At 37.3% G+C, this 13,470-nt stretch overlaps 1 protein-coding gene across 1 annotated transcript in view; it reads right to left on the bottom strand.

Annotated features, from left to right (window-relative positions):
* The window catches only part of PKP2 (plakophilin 2), an 81,349-nt gene that overhangs the window by 37,391 nt on the left and 30,488 nt on the right, over nt 1–13,470 (bottom strand). The window contains exon 5 of the mRNA XM_055573853.1: nt 3,796–4,003. Coding sequence (XP_055429828.1) covers nt 3,796–4,003 — 208 coding nt within the window. The remainder of the gene's footprint in view (nt 1–3,795; nt 4,004–13,470) is intronic.

A 13,470-nucleotide genomic window follows, 5' to 3' on the forward strand; every position in this document is an offset into this window, starting at 1 on the left:
AGCCTAGTGGGCTGCCATCTGTGGGGTCGCACAGAGTTGGACACGACTGAAGCGACTTAGCAGCAGTAGCAGCAGCAGCACTGGATCACAGAAAAAGCAAGAATTCCAGAAAAACATCTACTTCTGCTTTACTGACTATGCCAAAGGCTCTGACTGTGTGGATCACAACAAACTGTGGAAAATTCTTCAAGAGATGGGAATACCAGACCACCTTACCTACCTCCTGAGAAACCTGTATATAGGTCAAGAAGCAACAGTTAGAACTGAACATGGAATAACGGAGTAGTTCCAAATTGGGAAAGGAGTATGTCAAGGTTGTATATGGTCATCCTACTTATTTAAATTCTATGCGGAGTACATCATGCAAAATGCCAGGCTGGATGAATAACAAGCTGGAATCAAGACTGCTGGGAAAAATATCAATAACCTCAGATATGCAGATGGCACCACCCTAATGGTTGAAAGTGAAGAGGAACTAAAGGGCCCCTTGATGAAGATGAAAGAGAGTGAAAGAGCTGGTTTAAAACTCAACATTCAAATAACTAAGATCATGGCATCTGGTCCCATCAGTTCATGGCAAATAGATGGGCAAAAAAAGGAAACAGTGATAAACAGTGACAGACTTATTTTCATGGGCTCCAAAATCACTGCGGATTGTGACTGCAGCCATGAAATTAAAAGACACTCCCTCCTTGGAAGAAAAGCTGTGACAAACCTAGACAGCATATTGAAAAGCAGAGACATCACTTTGCTGACAAAGGTCCATATAGTCAAAGCTATGGTTCTTCCAGTAGTCATGTAGGGATGTGAGAGTTGGACCATAAAGAAGTTTGCATGCTGAAGAATTGATGCTTTCTACCTGTAGGACTGGAGAAGACTCTTGACAGGCCCTTGGACAGCAATGAGATCAAACTAGTCAATCCTAAAGGAAATCAACTCTGACTATTCACTGGAAGGACTGATGTTGAAACTGAAGCTCCAATACCTGATGCGAAGAGCTGACTCATTGGAAAAGATTCTGATGCTGAGAAAGATTGAAGGCAAGAGGAGAAGGGGGCAACAGAGGATGAGATGGTTGGATGGCATCACCGATTCAATGGAGATGATTTTGAGCAAACTCCAGGAGATAGTCAATTGCTGCCAAAGGGAGCAACTTTGGACACTTTGATACAGCAAAACACTCAGATAATACTGGACTCACATTTAGGCTTTGTTGTTTTGCTAGCTGTGCAATGTTGGGCAACTTATGTAACCCCCTGAGTCTTACTGGTCATATGTAAACAGTCAATAATACCATGCCTTATGGAGCTGTCAGGAAGAACAGAGGTAAAAAATGGAAGGTTCAAGGTTATGACTAGGAATAGATGTTAAGGAATCTGCCTATAATGCTGGAGACTCGGGTTTGATCCCTGGTTTGGGAATGATTCCCTTGACAAACGGAATGGCTACCCACTCCAGTATTCTTGCCTGGAGAATTCTATGGACAGAGGAATCTGCTAAGCTACAGTCCATGGGATCGCAAAAAGTCAGACATGACTGAGCCCATAATAGAGGCTCAATAAAAAAAAGATGTTTACAAAACAGACAAGAAAAGATTCATATATATGGCTACTCACTTTATGTTTCTAAACAAAGATATAAACGTGTCTAAATTAAGTTAACAAATTTATTTTTGAGGCCCACAAATCACTTATTTAGCACTTCTGTTAATAGAGCTAAAGGAAGTTATTTAGTAGTGTGACTCACTCAGCCATGTCCAACTCTTTGGGACCCCATGGAGAGTATCTCACCAGGCTTCTCTGTCCATGGAATTCTCCAGGCAAGAATACTGGAGTGGGTTGCCATTCCCTTCTCCAGGGGATCTTCCTGACTCAGGGTCCAAACCCAGGTCTCCTGTATTGCAGGCAGATTTTTTACCAACTAAGCCACCAGGGAAGCTGGTTATTTAGTACGATTTGTATCAAACATTCAAGTATCAACTTAGTTAAATGAATATGTAACAAGCACTTGCTGATAGGGATATTTGGCTTATACTAGAAACTCTGGGAATTGTACAAATTCCATTTATCAGCTCTGTAGATTATTAAAGAAGCCTGAATGATTTCTATGGCATCAATACCACAGAATATTCTCTGTTCTTAGTTTCCTTCTTCCTACACAAAAGAAGAGGACGTTCACAAACAACAGATTATTTCCTTTACAAACACTTCCTCCTAAGTTTTCTGGCTATCATGTACCCTAACCTTGAACATTTATTACTGAAGATTCCTCTAGATGAACAGCAGCTTCTTTGCTCTACTAGTGATTTTCACTATGCTGGGAATAACTTTCATTCTCTTTCAAAACACTAGTCCAAAGTCTATACCTCTTTGAAGGTCCGCAATGAAACATATCTCCTTCATGAAGTCCTTTCTGACTGTGTATGTATCTGATTCTCTTTTGTGTTCACTACTGTAGTTTAATGAAGAAAATGTTAGGTTCTAAACGTGAGGTTTGTTTTTTGTTTTTCTTTTAAGGCCAACCACTGTGTAATTGTTCATGCTTTAGTAGATGGAAAATAAAATTCACAACCTCTCTAGTCTGTGATGTGCCTTGCTTGACACTTGAAGGCTGCTCTCTAAATGTTGGCTGAATGAATGAATGAATAAGTGAGATTACTCTTAATTTCTGAGGTACTTTAATATAAGTTACGGATATGAAAGGAAATCTCTCATAAGACATGACAGCATGCTGGCAGAAGGGTAGTATGCTGCAACTCTTCATACAGTTTTACACAATTACAAAACTTCATGTAGTTTTATAAAATTAAACTATATCAAGATAGAAAAATGTGATATTTTGAGATACAAATGGGTAGAGAAGATATAATGACAACATTTTTATAGGAAAAAAGACAACTGTTTTATAATAAAAGATAGCCGAAGTGCAACAGATATTCAGTTCAATTTAAACAATACTTATGGAGCACCTCTTTTAGATAAGTATGAACACTGTCAACTATATCACTAAGAAAAACTTTCATATATTAAAAAGGGTTAACTTCTTTGGACTTAACTTCTTCATCTGTAAAACTGAGATTTAGTACCCAGTACCTCAAAATAGCTCAAAACTAAGGTTTTTGTGAGAATAAATTAAAAATTTCTACTACCTAGGACACTGAAGATACTTAAAAGTTTCCCCCAGATAATACTACTGATGATTATACTCAGTAATGGTTTCTTACATTCTTTGTAATGAGTTCAGGGAGCTTCAGCAGACAGCTGATGAATCATTTTCAATGAGTTATTTTCTATCATATGCACTATTCCTTTAAACAAAATTAAGCCACGTTTCTCCATGCTTCAAGAATTATTAAAAGCATTACTTTATTTCTGATTAGTTTTCCAACCCACACACAGAAAAGAGATATTTATTTTTCCAAATCAGTATTTAAATAGAAATATGAAACGGAGAACTGAAAAACATATCTAGTCATGTTTTCTTTTTAGGAGGTCAAGGGACAGGGAAGTTACGAAGCTGGTATTGACAGGGGTCCAGGTGATAAAAGGTGCATAGAATTTTTAATTAAAAATATTAACCAAAAGCTCCAGAAAAATTTCTCCTTTAGAAAGAAAGGAATTCAGACTTGACTTGAATCTGGAGTCTAAGCCAGCAGTAATAATGTTCCTTAAAAGCCATCTCACAGATAACAATGAGCCCATCCGTCATTTGCTTCAGGAAACTTCAGAAAAACAAATGACATTAACACATCTGGCTGGGGTGCACTATGCTACCCCTGTTAATAGTAAGCATTACCTGTTATTTGCTTCTTAGTCTCCAAGTCTCTGGTTTGCTTTAACACCTGGAGCAGCCGAGGCACTCCACTGAGTTCAGCTACCTCCAATTTATTGTCATTATCTTCAAACACCAAGTTTCTCAAGGCCCCACACACGGCTCGCTGGATATCTTCATTCTGAACTTTTAGGAGCTGTAGAAGCTTGGGGATGCCACGAAGCTGATAAACCTGGGAAGTAGATGCATATTTCAGATACTTATTAATTTTTATTTGATAGTAAAGATATTCAATGTAATATGAATGAACAGATGAAGTTCACTGAATTTGCTGATAACTACCACCAATTAATGTGTGGTGCAACCTGACACTCCAGTGTACAACACACCCCAGCTCTAAGGCAGTAACTCTCATCAAGGGCTCAGGATAAATCTGTGAAGACTGAAACCCATGAAAAAACTGAAATGCAAAGTTAAGTGATAAAGGGTGAATAAATGATAGTTAAGTGGATGTTGCTGCTGTTTAGTCAGTCATGTCTAACTCTTTTGGGACCCCGTGGGACTGTAGCCCACCAGGGTCCTCTGTCCAAGGGATTTTCTAGGCAAGAATACTAGAGTGGGTTGCCATTTCCTTCTCCAGGGGATCTTCCTGACCCTGGGACTGAACCTGAGCTTCCTGTATTGTATGCAGATTCTTTACCACTGAGCCACCTGGAAAGCCCAATTAAGGGGACAGAAAAGCCTTAATCACAATAAAGATGAAGAGAACTAGGAATCCAAGAAGTAGAGAAGGTTTTATGGAAGAATACCATATTACATGAATTTGTTTTCCAGGACCGAGCTATACAGTCAATATATACAATGGAAATCACCTCCATCAGTAGTAGAAATAAAAATTCATTTTTCATTTACCATGGCCATTGTAGTAGCAATGCAAACCAACCCTAAATGCAATTTTTTTTTTTTGAGATATAAATGACATAACATTTATGTTAGTTTCAGGTGTAGAACACAATGATTCAATATCTGTATATAATAAGTCTATTACCACCACACATAATTGGACTTCCCTGGTGGCTCAACTGTTAAAGAATCCACCTGCAATGTGGAAGACCTGGGTTTAGTACCTGGGTTGGGAAGATCTCCTGGAGAAGGGAACTCCAGTATTCTGGCCTGGAGAATTCCATGGACAGAGAAGCCTGGCAGGCTACACAGTCCATGGGGTTGCAAAGGGACGAACACGACTAAGCAACTTTCACTTTCACCACACAGAGTTACAAATGTTTTTTCTTGTGATAAGAACTCTTAAGATCTATTTTCTTAGCAACTTTCTATTGTTACCATGCTGTACATTACATTCCCATGACATTTATTTTATAATTAGAAGAATGCAAGCTATTTTTATAATCAATTGTTTTGGCTATTTAAAAACATTTAAATAAGTTATGCAAGCATTTTAAGTAAATAACATAACTATAATTTTTAATATGCTATTTAAAAAATATTTCTTCTATACAAATATGCAAGAAAGGGCATGCTATTGGAGAAGGAACCTGAGGGTAAGAACTAGGAAAAAGAAAAAATGATGGCTTTGATTCTGAAACCTAAGGCTGTTTAAGAAGAGGCCAAATAATGACATTCTGAACAGGGTGACTTTGGGTTTTAGGCTACAAACATTGAAAGAAATCAGGAGGTGGATGCAGTATTGCTGAAGAGAAATGTTAAGTTACAGACTGAGGGCTTGCTTTCTCAGAGGCTTCCACTAGCATCTGATTAAAACTTTTTAGTTGGTAAGACCTTTTGATAAGGATCTCAGTCATTTTTACTGTCTTAATGCAGAAATTTATAGGAATTAAGTTGCTGTGAATACATTTCCCCTTAGGATAAATTTCATCACTTTATGAATGATGTCCTAACTGCACAACCATTTCCAAACTGGAGAGACCTGCACACTTGGCTCGGTGGCGCATTTCACATTTTCTATGTATCTGATAGGCAGATAAACAGAATTTAAGACACCGTCTTCCAGTCTTACATCTTCCTTTGTCAGGACTGGGGAGAGATTAGCAAGTCAGGAATAAAAGTCAAGGCTGTGAGATAATCTAGTAAAAATAATAACCACAATAATAATAAAACAAAAAATAACAACTCTTCCTCCTATGTCTATCATTAGGAGGTACTGGCATAGTATTAAAAATTTTATATATTAACATATACATTATCTAAGCAATAGGTTGCAAGAACCTTAAAAGGAAAGTACTCTTTGGATCCCTTTAAGGCAATAAAGAAGAACACTTCCACTTTTGACTCCCTTCCGAGGGAATAGACAACTTGGGAGACTGTCTACAGCAATTTTGTTGGGTTATGTCTAAAATCATTCTAATGTGTTCGTAAGAAAATGCTAATGATAGCTATCAATTAGATCTGGACCAGCAGATCCTCTATTTGATCATCTATTTCAAAAGCAGAAAGGCAAAACTTACTTGAAAACAGCCGACAACTCTTGTGTTTCCCTAATTCTGTCAATAGTTTTTATGATGGCTGAATTCCTATTCCATAAACTCCTTAAACGGTAGATTGACTATGGAGATATTTCATTTCTTAATTTATAACTTACAAGTTGCCTTCTTCAAAATATGATGTGAAATGGCTTACTGGCCCAATTTCATTTCTACCTGTGATGATAGCATGGGTCAGAAGTGGCTAGTGGAAACCTCCACTGCCTTGTCCGGGTGGCATGAATGGCTGGCTTCTGCTCACATCCCTCTGGCCCATTCCATTACCCTGTCACCTTTATCCCCTTGGCTTTCAGCACTTGCTCCAGTCTAGAAAGAAGAAACTTCAGACACACCATGCTTGGATAAATGCTGAAATCCAGCTACAGCTTTGCTCACTGGAGAATGTGCCTCCCTAGTGTTTGGCACCTACCTCACATTTAAAAATAGATTTTAGCTATTTTTACCCATTTTATCAATTAAATGAATATAAGTCATATCAAGTGCAAGAAGCTGATGACATTCTGTGTATTGCCTGTAACTTGGACAGCTGGTAATGACTCTTATACACATTTGTTGTTGTTGTTGTTTAGTTGCTAAGTTGTGTTTGACTCTTTGTGAACCCATGAACTGCAGCCCATCAGACTCCTCTGTCCATGGGATTTCCTAGGCTAGAATTCCTAGGCAATTAATACCACTCCAGTATTAATTGCCATTTCCTTCTCCAGGGTATCTTCCCAACCCAGGAATTGAACCCATGACTCCTGCTTGGCAGGTGAATTCTTTATTGCTGAGCCACCTGGGAAGCTCTATACACGTTAGGTCCAATGTTAAATGCACTGTTCCTGCCCCTTTGAATTCAGGGAAACAGGCAGGACTAGAGAAGTTGCATATGTTTATTTTACACTGAATCCTCAGGGGGGAAAAATACTTTGGGGAAAAGAAAAAAAAACAGAATTACATGAACATTTCAGAACTTCAAAAAAAACTTCATTTGAAATGGTTTCTAAATATATGAAAGGGCAGAATTGCATACTAGAATTTTAACTTTCTCCTTGATTATTCTGATTCTCTTCCCTGAAAACTCTTAAAGACTTAAATGATGAGGGTTTCTGCTAGCAAATAAGTAGAGGGAACAGACAAATTCTCTTGGCATAAGGGCTTCCTCATGCCCTGGTGCCTTCACTCTCAATTCCTTTCCTGTCTGAAATGCTCTGCCATTCTGCCTTTCTGTTGGTGAAGTCCCACTTATCCAGCTCAAATATTAGCTCCCTGTGCAAAGTGTCACTCTTCCTTTCCCTCTCATTACAATTAATCACTCCTTGTAAACTGGTATAACCTTTCAGGAAGGCAATTGTCAATATGTGTTAAAAACTTCAAACATACTCACTTTTAGTAAACTTCATTAGGAAATAATTTGAAATGCAGATACAGATTAACATGATAATAGTAACTACATTATTTATAATACCAAAAAGTAAGAAACCATAAATGTCCAATGATGGGGGAAGACTGGTTAATAGTTAACTGTCACATATTCATATACTGAGGTATCCACAGGAGAGGCAGAGCAATGCCTGAACTGACAGGGATTTTATTGGTCATATAGTTCCTTCATCAGTTAAATGGGATTATGTAAGATTGGCAATTGTGTGCTAGGCCCACAGTAGTTCTCAACATATAGTAGTTACTACTATTATGATGACTATGCCACCAATAAGAAAAATATATATTTTGCCATGCAGTGGCATGTGAGATCTTAGTTCCCCGGCCAGGAATCGAACCCATGTCCCTGCAGTGGAAGCATGGCATCCAAACTACTGGACCACTAGGGAATTCTGTTTAAAAAATATCTTTAATGTTATAAGAAAATGATTCATGCAATGTTACTGAAAAAAAGTTGAATATCTATGCATTTCTGCTCACAGATACAAGGAAGGGAATGTGACTAGGGAGTTTGGGAGAAATGGTGGGATTATAATGTATGAATGGGGATTGCTACTTTGTATTTTTTTTTTGAATAGCAAGCATGTATTTATGCATGCTTTTAAAAAACAAAACAAAAAATCCTCATAAAAAAGCTACATATTCAATTTGATGACAGCTATGTATATGCATGCATTAAAAAATTAGAGAGTAAAACCAAAATAATAACAATGGACTGTGGGCTTTTTTCTTTCTTAATTTCCTTCTAAAACATTTTTTCTTTTTTAATTTCTCAAATTTCTTATAATAAACTTATAAAAAGATTTTGCAAAAGAGTTATGGCAGTCACTGCTTCAGTGATGAGATTTGAAGTAGGCATGGAAATAAAACCAGCCTAAGAAGGGTCTTACAGAATAAATTATGGGATTTGTTCTTTATAGCATAGGCAAGCAGGACAGATATTGGAAAGGTCTCCTGGATGCTGTGAAGAGACTGGGCTTAGGTGTGGATAAGAATGGAGGCAGAGAGGTTAATTAGGAGTCAGCTGTATTAACAAAGATGATGGTGACAGGGATCAGCATGGTGGCACCAAATAGGGAGAGAAAGTGTAGGTAGATTCCAGACATGTGTAAGCAGCATTAACAGGACCTGAAGACTGCATGAGTATGAGAGGTAAGGAAAAAAGAAGGTTCAAAGTCTGTCCATATTTTGGTATCAAACTACCTGAGTATAATTACCACTCAGAGAGGAGAGAGCTATTATTTCAGGGCAAGTGTTATATGATTATCTAACTGCATTCTCACAACAACTCAGTAGTAGGGCTATTATTTTCAGTTTAAAGGTAGGAAAGCTGAGGTTGAGACTGGTAAAGTATAGGTAATTAGGGTACTGGGATTCAGACTCAGCCCCTAGCTACTCTTGAGAGTCAATGCTTGAACCTCTCAACTCAGCAGAAAGAACAAGTTTAGAAGGAGGACTGGGTAGTTGAGAAAATGCAGCAAAGACGATGTGTTCTTTTTAAGATGAGCTGGTATTGAGTACAGCAGGATGCCTAGGAAATAGACATGTGGTTTGGAACCTGGGGAAAGACTGGAGATGCTGTGAGTCGTTAGCACTGAGATCACATTAGTGGAAGACAGAGGAGTGGATGAGGTCGGTCAGGAGATGGTGTCAAATAAGAAAAGCCCCAGGAAAGCATCTAAGAAACATAAACATTTAAGGTACAGGTTGAGGATAATTTTTTTTTTTTTTAAATAGAGGAAACCTGAAGGAGCCAGAGAGATGGAAAAAGAGCCAGGAGACTCTGGGCCAAAAGAAGAAAGTTTCAAAAAGGAATGAGGAATTGATGGTGTTACATGCTGAATCTTATATAAAATAATAACTGAGAAGTTGTCAGTGGTCTTAAAAGTTTTTTATTTAAAATATTGACCTTTATATCCAAATTGTTGTTGTTTTTAGTAAATACATTAAAAAAACTATATTATCATTCTTAATATTAATGGGGTTTTGTGAATGCCCTTGGGTTATATTGTCACAATTGTTAGATTTCCTATCAAGCATGTATGTGTTTAGGTTTCATATAGTTTTCATGTTTCATTATTCTCAAAACCTGTCTTTGTTTTAGCTTTATCGCACTGAAAAAGAGCTAAGACGGAAAGCACAGTTTAATCTTACGTGTAAGCAGAATGATATTTATAGTCAAATTAGTAGTTTAAGAGAGTGGAAATCTAGCCCAACTTGGGTAACAAGAGAATATTTCATGTAATCCCACATTATAAAATGAAAGCATGTATAAAATTGCTCAGTTTTAAAAATTGGGAATAAAAAAAGATTTGTGTATAAAGAGGGTTTATTACTAAATATACTATTTTTTTAAAAAAATCCTTATTTTTTTCCATGGAATAAACATAGACAAAGGGTCAGTGAGAAATACCCAAGACTTATATAACTTTTAAAAGTAAAAATATATGGAATAGATCTTTTGAAACAATACATAATAGATATCATGAAGAAAAAGACTGACAAATTTACTTCATAAGAATTTAAAATCATGCATAATGAAAGATATCATAAGAAAAGTCAGGAAACAACATTGTCACATAGGCAGCAATGGGCTAATGTGCATAATAAAGAACTCTTACAACTCATTAAGAAACAGGCAAATGTCTTAGAAAAATAACGTAAGTTAAACAATGACAATCGACTGAATAAATACGGTCAAAAAATATAAAAGGTGCTCATCTTCATGAATAATTAATGACATGCAAGTGGAGAAAAAAAAACAGTGGAAGCTCTGACTTACTACTCAATCTGTAGGATTAATCACATGCTCTTTCTCCTCTGTGAAATCCAGATTTTGAGTACTGTCAAACTGGCAGGTTAGTATATGTTGGCCTTTGAACTCTTATTTATTCTGTTTACCAAGAGCAAATTAGGTTTATTACCCAATGCATTTATGCCAACTGTACTTGTTACTGTAATTATGTAATTTATTGACCTATTCTATGTAATTTATTTACCTATTCTGAAAAAGCTCTGTCTCTCTGAAAGCTAATTTGAATGCTTTAGAAAGACTAGATAAAGGTGAAGAGCTTTGAAAGATCTGTAATTGGTTGTAACTGGAAGAAATTAACCTAAAAGGCTAGGTAAAAATATAAGAATCTAGAAGGATATGAACTCCAATGAATTAGGGCCATTAGGTTCTCATTTTACTCCAAAAAATCTAAAAATGGCAAATGAAACATAATGGGCATAGTTTATATATGAAAAACAATGACAAACTCTGTGTGTTTATAATTTTTTTAAAAGATTTTCTCTGTAATTCTGATAACCTGATCAGTGATTGTCTTGATTTCAAAAAGAGGAAAACTTATAATATAAAGAAATACCTTTCTTCCTGCTTATCAGATTAGCAAAAATGAACGAAGAAGAATCATATCTTGTGATAATGGTGCATGTAAATAGGCACTTTGACACCATGTTGGTGGGAGGGTACATTTGTATAATTTAGGGGAAGATTTATAGCAAGTTATTTATCAAAATTAAAAATGACTCACTAGTAATGAGGACTGGATTTACTTATCACTTAAATGGTTTTAAAAACCAGACAAAATATATAATTGTTTCAATAGCTGGACATGGGGCAGTGATGGACAGTGATCCCTAAGGACGGCGAACAAGTAAGGAGAGCACCAGTGCTGCCTCGGATCACAGTCTTGAGAGAGACCCCAGGCTGTGGCGTTGTAAGGGAAATCTTAAGTGGAATTCAACAAGCAGAGCTGAGAAGGAAGAGTGACGAATACAAGAACAAGGAAGGACGAGTACTAGGAAGAAAAGTGTTGCATAGAAGGAGAACTCCTGAGATCTGCAGAGGGTCCCCTTTTAATATTCAGCAGAGTATTTACCAGTTTTATCTTTGTGAGGAAACTGCCTGAGGCCAGGCAAGTAAGTGCCTAAATAAAGTTACTGCTTCTCAGGCTCACAAAGGCCTGTGAATGGTGCCTATTCTCACCAGCCAGCCAGATAGACAAGGTTAGTCAAAGAGCTATTTTAACTGTCTTGCATATGTTGAGAAACATGTTAAATATGGACACAGAAGATATAAAAAAAGACTAAAATTTAACTTCTAGATATGAAAACTATAATTTACAAAATAAAAAGTACACTGAATGAAATAATGGCATATTCAACAATGCAGAAGAAAAGGTCAGTAAATTTAGAGCATAGAAACTGAATTTACCCAAAAAGAAACATACAGGAAAAACAACTAAAAAAGAAAAACAGAGTACGCATGAACTTCAAGAAGAGTACAACTTCAAGCAGCCTGATATATATGTAATATATGTAATGGCAGTTCTCAAAGGCAGGACAGAAGATTTCCTAAATAAAATTCCAAAATTTGATGAAAAGTAGAAATCCACAATTTTGAGAAGTTTAATGAACTCCAAACCACAAGAATGGTCTAGTGGTTTTCCCTACTTTCTTCAAATTAAGTCTGAACTTGGCAATAAGGAGTTCATGATCTGAGCCATAGTCAGCTCCCAGTCTTGTTTTTGCTGACTGTATAGAGCTTCTCCTTCTTTGGCTGCAAAGAATATAGTCATTGTGATTTTGGTGCTGACCATCTGATGATGTCCATGTGTGGAGTCTTCTCTTGTGTTGTTGGAAGAGGGTATTTGCTATGACCAGTGCATTCTCTTGGTAAAACTCTATTAGCCTTTGCCCTGCTTCATTGTACTCCAAGGCCAAATTTGCCTGTTACTCCAGGTATTTCTTGACTTCCTACTTTTGCATTCCAGTCCCCTATAATGAAAGTGAAGTTGCTCAGTCGTGTCCGACCCTCAGCAATCCCATGGGCTGCAGCCTTCCAGGTTCCTCCATCCATGGGATTTTCCAGGCAAGAGTACTGGAGTGGGGTGCCATTGCCTTCTCCGCTATAATGAAAAGGATACCTATTTTGGGTGTTAGTTCTAAAAGGTATTGTAGGTCTTCATAGAACCGTTCAACTTCAGCTTCTTCAGCATTACTGGTAGGGGCATAGAGTTGGATTACTGTGATATTGAATGGTTTGCCTTGGAAATGAACAGAGATCATTGTGTCGTTTTTGAGATTGCATCCAAGTACTGCATTTCAGACTCTTTTGTTGACCATGATGGCTACTCCATTTCTTCTAAGGGATTCCTGCCCACAGTAGTAGATAATAATGCTCATCTAAGTTAAATTCACCCATTCCGTCCATCTTAGTTTGCTGATTCCTAGATTATCAATGTTCGTCCTTGCCATCTCCTGTTTGACTACTTCCAATTGGCTTTGATTCATAGACCTAATATTCCAGGTTCCTATGCAATACTCCTCTTTCCAGCATCGGACCTTGCTTCTATCACCAGTCACATCCACAACTGGGTGTTGTTTTTGCTTTGGCTCCATCCCTTCATTCTTTCTGGAGTTATTTCTCCACTGATCTTCAGTAGCATATTGGGCACCTCCTGACCTGGGGAGTTCATCTTTCAGTGTCCTATCTTTTTGCCTTTTCATACTGTTCATGGGGTTCTCAAGGCAAGAATACTGAAGTGGTTTGCCATTCCCTTCTCCAGTGGACCACATCTGCCAGACCTCTCCATCATGACCAGTCCGTCTTGGGTGGCCCCACACAGTATGGTTAGTTTCATCGAGGTTTGTGATATTGTACATGAGACAGGGAACAAGACCATCACCAAGAAAAAGAAATGCAAAAAAGCGAAATGGCTTACAAAAAGGTGTGAAAAGAAGACAAGCAAAA

This window comes from Bubalus kerabau, chromosome 1 (assembly GCF_029407905.1).
Source record: "Bubalus kerabau isolate K-KA32 ecotype Philippines breed swamp buffalo chromosome 1, PCC_UOA_SB_1v2, whole genome shotgun sequence".
Lineage (NCBI taxonomy): Eukaryota > Metazoa > Chordata > Mammalia > Artiodactyla > Bovidae > Bubalus > Bubalus kerabau.